Source organism: Cariama cristata, unplaced genomic scaffold (genome assembly GCF_000690535.1).
Source record: "Cariama cristata isolate BGI_N322 unplaced genomic scaffold, ASM69053v1 scaffold21952, whole genome shotgun sequence".
Classification (NCBI taxonomy): domain Eukaryota; kingdom Metazoa; phylum Chordata; class Aves; order Cariamiformes; family Cariamidae; genus Cariama; species Cariama cristata.
The window spans coordinates 12,253-21,414 of NW_009605922.1; the positions used below are offsets into that span (position 1 = coordinate 12,253).

General features: G+C 37.8%; 1 protein-coding gene across 1 annotated transcript in view; it reads left to right on the top strand.

The window, feature by feature from the left end:
* Positions 1-8,684, top strand: part of TMEM167A (transmembrane protein 167A) — a gene marked incomplete at its 5' end in the record, with an annotated part of 9,697 nt that extends 1,013 nt beyond the window's left edge. The window contains 2 exons of the mRNA XM_009696179.1: positions 5,299-5,333; positions 8,614-8,684. Of these exons, the coding sequence (XP_009694481.1) occupies positions 5,299-5,333; positions 8,614-8,684 (106 nt within the window). The remainder of the gene's footprint in view (positions 1-5,298; positions 5,334-8,613) is intronic.
* Positions 8,685-9,162: the final 478 nt, after the last annotated feature.

A 9,162-nucleotide genomic window follows, 5' to 3' on the forward strand; every position in this document is an offset into this window, starting at 1 on the left:
ATGCCTAACGACTCTTACAGTGAAGAAGTTCTTCCTAATATCCAACCTGAACCTCCCCCGGTGCAAGTTGAGACCGTTTCCCCATGTCCTATCACTAGTTACCGGGGAGAAGAGACCAACCCCCACCTGGCTACAACCTCCTTTCAGGTAGTTGTAGAGGGCGATCAGGTCCCCCCTCAGCCTCCTCTTCTCCAGACTAAACAACCCCAGCTCCCTTAGCTGCTCCTCATAAGACTTGTTCTCCAGGCCCTTCACCAGCTTTGTTGCCCTTCTCTGGACATGCTCCAGCAGCTCAATGTCCTGCTTGTAGTGACAGGCCCAAAACTGAACACAGGATTCGAGGTGCAGCCTCACCAGCGCAAAGTATAAAGGGATGATCACTTCTCTAGTTCTGCTGGCCACACTGTTTCTGATACAGGCCAGGATGCTGTTGGCCTTCTTGGCCACCTGGGCAATTATTGCAGGGCCAATAGTGGCGCAAAACAGCTCTTCTCTGCTCTGCGACACAATTTTGGGGATGGTGGGAAATGAGGATAGCCACAGAGTCTTACCTGTGCCTCACTTGTGCTGTTAATACCTGTTCACCTTTTCACTTGCCAGTTTTCTTTGTGCTATAAAGAATATGACTGAATGTTGGGTGCTATCAGCAGTATGCAGAACTGTGGTTTAAATGCTGTAGTTTTAAAGTAATGGTTGGGCAATTTTGACCTAGAAACCACTGAGGCCATCCATAGTATTTCAGTAATACTGTCAACTAAGGTTAATACAAAGGATAGAATATTTATAGAAGTAGGAGGTAATTCTAGCTGGTAATGTTCTAGGTGGAAAAAAATAGACAGGCTTTTGGGCACTAGGTGTTTGACTTGTCCACTTTCTCCATTAGATTACTTACTGTTAAAGAAAATGCTTTTTCCCTAAGTATCTTCTGTCACTTATACATTTAATTTTCAGAAAAAGTGTTAGGTTTTAAGTAGACCCTTGTCACCAAGAACCTTGAGTGTTTGTCTTCTGAAAACCTTTTTTGTAATTAATCTCTGCAATTGCTATTTTGTCACACAAATTTTTTTTTAGCAGTGTAAGGTACCTAGAGTACGCTAGCTTTTTTTTCAATTTGCAGTTCTAACATGAAAACGCTTGTGTCCTTTCATGTGAAACCATGAGATTCCCACTGACATGAGAGATTTCTTTTGATAAAAGTGAAGATGGAAAGAAAGGATGACTTCATGAAGGACCAGGGGGGGCGAGGGGAATTTGAGTGTCTGCGAAGTGGAAGATAACACAATAGTCAATGAGATATACACAGTAAGAAGCGAGAATATTTATTTACTGATTAAAATTTTAGTGCTGTTCTTGGCAAGGAGTATTTCCTTTAATCTGAACCTACTCTGTTTATTCTTGAGGCAAATCTGTCTGGAGTACAATAGAAGTCTCTTCATAAAATGTTTTCAAAGGGTGCTGACACAGTGGAGGAGTTGGGCGTTTGATCTATATGCTTGTATTTATATAGATGTTGGACATACTATTTTATTTTTGTTTTACATATATATATGTAGGCTACTTTGTACTGGAGAAGAAAACGTTGGCCTGGACGCAATGCAATTTGTTTCCTGAATAGTAGATGTTTACATGGAGCTCATATGCTGTTAAACTCCTGTCCCTCTTCACTAACATATTCCATGCTTAAATGGAAATGTCTAGACATACTGGATAAAATAAATTCTAGTGATATTTCATTTTACCACAGAGATGATCTTTCTTCATTATTCCTGCTTCAAATTAATAGCATAAAAAAGCAGCAATAAAATATTAAAGTGACAGAGAGGAGAAATGTTGATAGTTACTATACTTCTGACTAAGTGAGCAGTAACTTTGGTGAAGATTTAAATCTGTTGATAGTAAGTAAAGAAACATGTTTCTGTTGGTTGAGATACTGTGTTGCAAAGTGATGTCATCTATCCTCATAACACTGTATTTCATCCTGTTGACTTCTGCCAAAATGTGTCTTTTCCTACCAAACCAACAGAACTTTAAACCTTCATTTTCCCTGACATATCTTGAGTGTTTCCATGTGCTTTGTCATGAACAAAGGCATTTAAGGTTGGGAGAGCAAGTGGAGATTTACTGTTTCGTGCTAACTAGAGGAGAGTGCATACCGCAACATAATTCTCTCCTCCCTGCTAACCAGAAAGATGTGTTAGCTTATATGCAGCAGAGATTTCCTTTGACTTGCCATAAGCATTGCAGTGGGGTATCTCTCAAACTCTCTACTGCCGTGGCAGTGGGATTGTCCTGGTTAACACATGGCAGCTGCATTTTGCAGCATTCCCAGTCTCACAGCCAAAATCTGAAGCCCCCCTAACTCTTTCTCATCTTATTGGGTTTTGTTTCTTTGCATTTTTTGTCCTCCAGATAACCAGTTCTACTTTCATGATCAGTGGTTTTAACATTAACACTGAAAGCCAGGAATATGCAGCAGCTTGTGCACATTTGACTTGTGGCTGCCAGAAAACAGCAGGTATGCAAACCAGACTGACATGTTTCACCTGCATCAAAACAAGGATGAAGATGAACATGAAGGGGAGAATAAGGAACAGTGCAATTACTTTGAGTAGTTGCTTCAGGAGGAATTATTTTGGAGCAGGTTCATTCAAGGCAACATCATTTCTGTAATAATAAAACAGGTTTTGACTTGAAGAGGTGTATGTTGTGGACCTGAGATGAACAGTAATGGAAAAATTCAGGAGACCAGAAGGTCTGCACAGGCTTTTCTTCCAATGTGATCTCCCCAGTTCATCCAGAGGCTGTGATTATAGCTGTTTAGGAGCTGCAGATTTCAATTTGCTTTTGCTAAGTGGCAAACTGGGCGGCCAAACAGATGTACTGAGCTGTTCCAACAGCAGCACAAGCCTCTTAAAAAAGGTAGTGTTGTCATCTGTTGGAAGGCTTGTCAGTCCTCATGTCGGTAGTGACTAAGTTCATAAATTATTAACTGTAGTAAGGGTAGCTGATGAAATCCATATTCTAACAGTTTTGTACCTCCCACAGCAGAATGGAAAATTCATATTTTAACCAAGAGGAGAGTTTTCTAGGGCTAGAAACAATGTATACTATTTCAATTATAACTTTATGTTGTTACATACGGTTGAAAAAACCCCGAGAAGGCAAAGAAATACCCCTGCTGAGATTATGAGGCAAATTCAACAGATTTATAGCCTGAATGAGTTAATATTCTTTTTCCTAGGTAAGATTCTTCATGTATGCATATGAAAAGGACACTAATGTTTTATTTCTATGAGTTCCTGGGCAAATTTTTGAGAGATGACAACATGAAATGTTGGGCTGTGGAAGTTTTTGTGTTGATTTTGCAGCATGTAAGCTGTAAATACTACTCGTACAGAGTGTACAACCATTTCAAGAGTCTTAAGTGCCATCCAAATAGTACCATTGGGCTGTGTGTTTTGCTCTATAAGATTTACACATGAATGCCTTTTTACCTGCATGCATCTTCAAAAAGAGCATAGATGTCTTCAGGTTACTTTACTGTATGACCTTATAGCCTGGAAAAGCGTGATGGTCTACATACAGGGGTTATTACTTCTGATTGTGGAGCTATATAAAAGCAGAAAAAAATGAGCTTTGACTATACAGAAATACTTTTGGCTTGAGGTGAAATGATCTAAAGCACAAATGAAAAAGCCTGTTTTCTAAAAATGAAAATGCTGGAATACTGTTCACGATAAATCGGTCAGCAAGAGGTTCATTGATCAAAAAGCATTTCACTTTGATTTTGAAAACCTCAGTCCCTTGCTGCCTCTTGGAACACTTGGTACTCACCTGCCCAACACTGGACCTTTGTTTCAGAAATAAAGGGGAGGCTGCTAAATGGAAGGAGGGAGAGATGCTGAAGAAAACTTAAGACCATAAAAGAGGCCATAAAGTATGAAATAGTGCAGAAATTATTTTTTAAAAAGTGGAGGATATGTTGACTGCTAAAATATGCAGGAGCAAGTGGCCCAAAACTACCTCTCTGCATGTAAGCAGGAAAAAAATAGGCAATTGCCAGAGCCCAAGAAAGGGGGAAGACACATAATCAAACCGTTGTGGGTATGGGTTTAGAGCACTGTGGGAAAGCACTTGGAGAACTGCCATCACAGCAGGTAGTAGAATCAACCCAACAAATAATATAGGCTGAAGTTACTGCTGATAAACATATCAGGAGAAGGAGGAAAAATTAATTAGGGTTTTTTTTTAATCCATAAGTCTATGGACTAAATATTCAACAATATAAATATTCAGCAATATAGTTGAATCCAGGTGTGTTTATTGCATTGCAACCAGTCATACTATGAAGGAGACTTTCCTGTAGACAAGCTTTCAATACAGTTTTCACCAACATTTGAAAGGCTGAAAGCTGACTTCTAGTTCAGGATGCTTCAGTATTCTTTCCTTCTTCCTCCTCAGATTCTAAAGCAGTGCCTGCTCTTGTTCCTCTTGAGCAGTCAGTATGAGATTATTTTAGTTACACAGAGAAATTATGCATTTGTGGCATACATACTTATACATCCCTTTGGATGTGCTCTGGATAGTTGAATCCTGCTTTTCTCCTTTGTTATTTCACTTGTGAGAATTAACATCCTGGGCAAGCAGCATTAGAGGGACATAAGCAAGGTAAACCTTGGTAAAAGAGTGAAAACAAACCTGAAGAATTGTTTTGTTATTTATTTCAACACAAATATTCTATATCAGATTACATCTATGAGTATGCTCTCCTAGAAAAGGCATTTTTATCTATTGTTATTTAGGGAAATACAAAAGAGACACTAGAAGGCATTAAATTTGAAGTACTCAGGTTTGTCATCTCTCATACCTCCAGGAAAATTTGCTTCAAAATCTTAACATCAAAAGTTTCCCACATACCAAGACATGGAGACCTGTTGGTATTTCCTACTCCAGTATTTTTTTAATTCTGGTTTTTTTCTTTACAAAATTTTCTGTCTGGGATACTTTGATGTAAAATGTAGAATTACGATGAAATCTTTAGATTTGGAACACAAGACTTCATCTTTGTTCTTCTTGCAGGTAAAAAAACTTCCTAGACTTGGAAAGAACTTTGCTGCTTGTTTAGTTCACAGCCTGTACCCCTCTGTGCAGGTATCTGGTGTTTTCTGACATTGAGAAGAGTGTCAAGTTGACAAACTACTGTTAATGTGGATTATTTTAGCATAGAAGGAAGAAAATCAGTTGAGTTAAATTATTTCATTGAACCAAGAGCCTAATCAATTTATTTTATCTTTACAGACTATTGGGAATATTCTGGAAATGCGCCAGGATTGGTAATTTTTTTTCTTTGAAATCTTTTAAGACCAGTGCTTTTTCTAGACTGCATGATTTATTAGGATAATGTTTCGATGTAGCAGTGAAACCCATACTCATACATCATCTTAAAAAATGCAGGTTTTGACTGTCTTACTTAGCATCATGGAAGCCTGAATTTTGTGATGTCAATTCATAGATGTGGTGTTGTATTTGCAAAAATCTTTTGCACTTTTTACTACGTGAGATAAGCAAAGGCACACTTCTTATTAACATACAAAGAAATCAAGAATTCCATATAAACTGCCATATATTTGAAATTCTAATGGACTACTGACAAAAGCCAGATATTTACCTTATGGTAATAAAGCAACATGGAATTCATAATGCAGTAAGTCTCTGTTTAATCACAAACATCTTTTTTCTCTCCTTTCTTTAGTTAGCTTCTGTGCACTTTTGAATTACGCAAAGCTGTTGGTGTCAAGTGGCATCTATTTGCAGGCTGATCAGCTCTATCTGATTTTAGACATTTTCCCATTACATTGGTATTTATATTTATTTTAATCCTTATTCTGAATTTATTTTGAGAATAAAATGGGAATATGCAACAGAAGTTCAGCCTTAGCATTATGTCCAAGATTTTAAAAAAATTAACAATCATCAAAACAGTGTTCTTCAAGTTGCATTGTTAATGCAGAGTGGGAACATTGAACTTGTAATTCTAGATCTTCCTACTTGTCATTGGACCTAAAGCAAAAAATTATGATTCCGTTTTCTGCATTCTCAGGCTTTGAAAGGGACATGACATGTATTTTTCAGTATGTCAAAAAGCATTGACACAAAAACCAGTTTTTTGTGAAGCCCTGTTGTTAAAAATATATTTAGATAATAGATATAGCAGAACCAATTTTAGTACTGTAATTGAAAGATACTGGCAAGCTGGCAGCTGTCAGAAATTAATTTTTAGCAGTACTGGCAAAAACAAATGTAAAAATGCAGCTGCATTAGGGTTTGTTCAAGATTGAAGAGAACACCTTACCTTAACTTATCATCTTCTTTTTAGTTATTAACTACAAGCATTTTTTTTCTATTAGCTAAGCACAGCGAACAGTTTAAAAAACTATTTAAAGGAGTACACAAGAGGTTTTATGAGGTCCCTGTCAACTTGATGAAGTTAAGAACTACAGGTCATCTGCAATATAGTCTTGCTTTCCCATCATGTAGTAACATTAACATGTTTGCATTTGCTGCATCCAAGGTAATGCATGCACTCTTGTGCCCTGTACTGAAATGCTTCTTTTTCTCTTTTTCATGTAAAACACTAATTTCTTTTCAACTTACATCTAGAGTGGTCCGATTTGACTTTCTTTTATGCTGACAAATGAGAAGGTAGTAGCATCTTAAAGTTCACTCTGTATGTTTGCTTACCTAACAGTACCATATCCTCAGTGTGGGAAATGGACTTTGAAGATGATTCCTGTCATTTTGTGTTGATCACAAAGGCATGTAGAAAGTGTGGGCTTTTAAAAATGAAAATGCCTACTGGCTTCCTTTACATTTAACTTGCCCAGTATGTTTAAACAACCTTTTCACATGTGCATAAGATTTTAATAACCAGCAAGCAGTTACATATTTACAAAGTTGTGCAAAATTATGTTTAATCCTGCCACATGGTGATTTCTCTTTTAAGAAGATTAAGAGCAGGAAAGTATAACCCATATGAAAATTGTAATACTCTAAACTGTAGGAGGTGGACTTCCTCAAAAATTTATTTTAAACAGATGTGAAACTGCAGACATAAATTCATTCAGTTATTTGAAGTTTAATTAAATATATGCCAGATTATGACAACATCTTGTAATGTCACTGTGGCAGGCACTCCTGCTTATGGGAGGCGTCACTACAAGTGTTTTATTTTTCTTTTGCTGTGGAAAGTTTGTTCCTGGTGTATTTGAAGGTCCTGCTGGTAAAAGAGACTTTTTTTTCTGAAAATTACACCTTAATGCTAGACTTGGGAGCCTTGACAGTTTTTTTTTCTTTAATGTTTCTCTGAAAACTGCATCTCAGAAGAGATGGTTTATAGTAAGACAAAAGACCTTGCACAGCAAAAGGAAATCAAACTTTATTTGTTTAAAGCAAACAGCTCCAGCTCTGTCTTTATGCTTCAGAATGCATAAAACCAGGAATCTTCTCACTTTAAAGAGTCATTACTGTGTTAACACTTCCTGACAGTTTTGTAGACTGGAAATACCATCCTGTGTAGGGAGCTCTCTGCTCTCCAGAGAGAAGTCAGTGAATTCATGAAGAGTAATGCTTAAGTAGAAGAGTAAAAATGCCTGGCTAATTAAATGGAGGAAGTGCCCATGTAAATAGGTAGCAGTCTGATTAACATTAGTAATGTTCCCCTGATTGTGTTATGGTTCCCTACCTACAATTCTTTTTTTTTTTTAATAGTTTGTTCAGTGAACAAGACATGTCTGTAATGTAAGACTGTTAATGGAGTAAACTTAACTTTCATCCGTAGTTAGCCCTGGAAAACTAACGCTAATTGGAAAGAGGCATAGGTGTCTGTGCAATTTCTGTTGTCTGTTGACCATTTTTATCACTAACCTGAAAATCTGTGGACCAGACCTTCTCCACATGCTAAGAATGTTGTGTCTCTCTTAAAAAAAAAAAAAAAGACAGGCATCTGGCCATGTCTGGGCTGCTGTAAGCTCCCCAACCAGTTAGCTGACTCCGACATGATACCATGCATAGAAGGTGCACGCTGCATATAGCAGCTGTCATGGCCAGACAGCATCGAGGTGCACCTCAGCTGACACAGAACAGCTTTTGAGCACTGATAGTGCTTAGCCAGAACGGGGAACAGAGCCAGTAAAAGATTTGATGTCTTGATCAGCTTTCCAATGCCTGCCTCTTGGCTCTCTTTGGCACTAAGAGATAGCAGCAATATACTGGGGTTTTTTGGCGAGGTGGGTTATGTTTTCCTAGAAACTGTATCTCAGAAAAGATGGTTCATAGTAAGATAGAAGTCCTTGCATTGACCTTTGCTTAAAGTAAACAGCTCCAACTCTTGTCTTTAAGTAGCAACATATCCTATCCTACATCTTAGTTTTCTGACTCCCAGCATGTTCTTCCTCAATACAGAACTGTAGTTGTAATAGCATTTCTCCAGCTAGAAATGTTGAATATTAATTTGCATGTGCAAGGGGATAATCACCATGTTAGGCTATGAGCAGCCTAGATCTGTTTAGTCATGCTCAAATTTTGATTTGGTTTGGATTTTTTCCCTCATCTCAGGTGAACGGAAGAGTCCTTACGTGGCTGTGTGCTGTGTCGTGATGGCCTTCAGCATTCTGTTTGTACAGTAGCAACTGCAGAGTGCCCCCTATGCCCTACTACCAAACAGCAGAGCATGGAAGAACTTCTGGCAGGAAAAGATGGGAAAGTGTCATTGAGTCTCCTCTTGCACGTTGGATAGCCTGTCTCTTAGTGGACACCCCTTCGACTCCTGCAAATGGACCATCATGTACAGTATTAATGATCATAATGTAACTAACTCCAGATGACATGTACTTATTAATGTCAGGTCAGTACTGACACTCCTGGTGTAACTCTTGAAAGGGTGTCTGTTGTATATCTGAGTTTGAGGGAAGCTTTTTTTAAACCATGAAGCTGAAAAGGCTTCTAATTTTTTGTTTGATAGACCTGTTTAATTAAACTTAAAAATGATAAATCTAGCAATAGCAATAAGACCACTCTTACAAGAATAAAGAACATGGTGGCTCTAGGATATGTTTACAAAAGTGTTTTCATTTCTTGATGTCTGAACAATTCCTGTCATTTTGT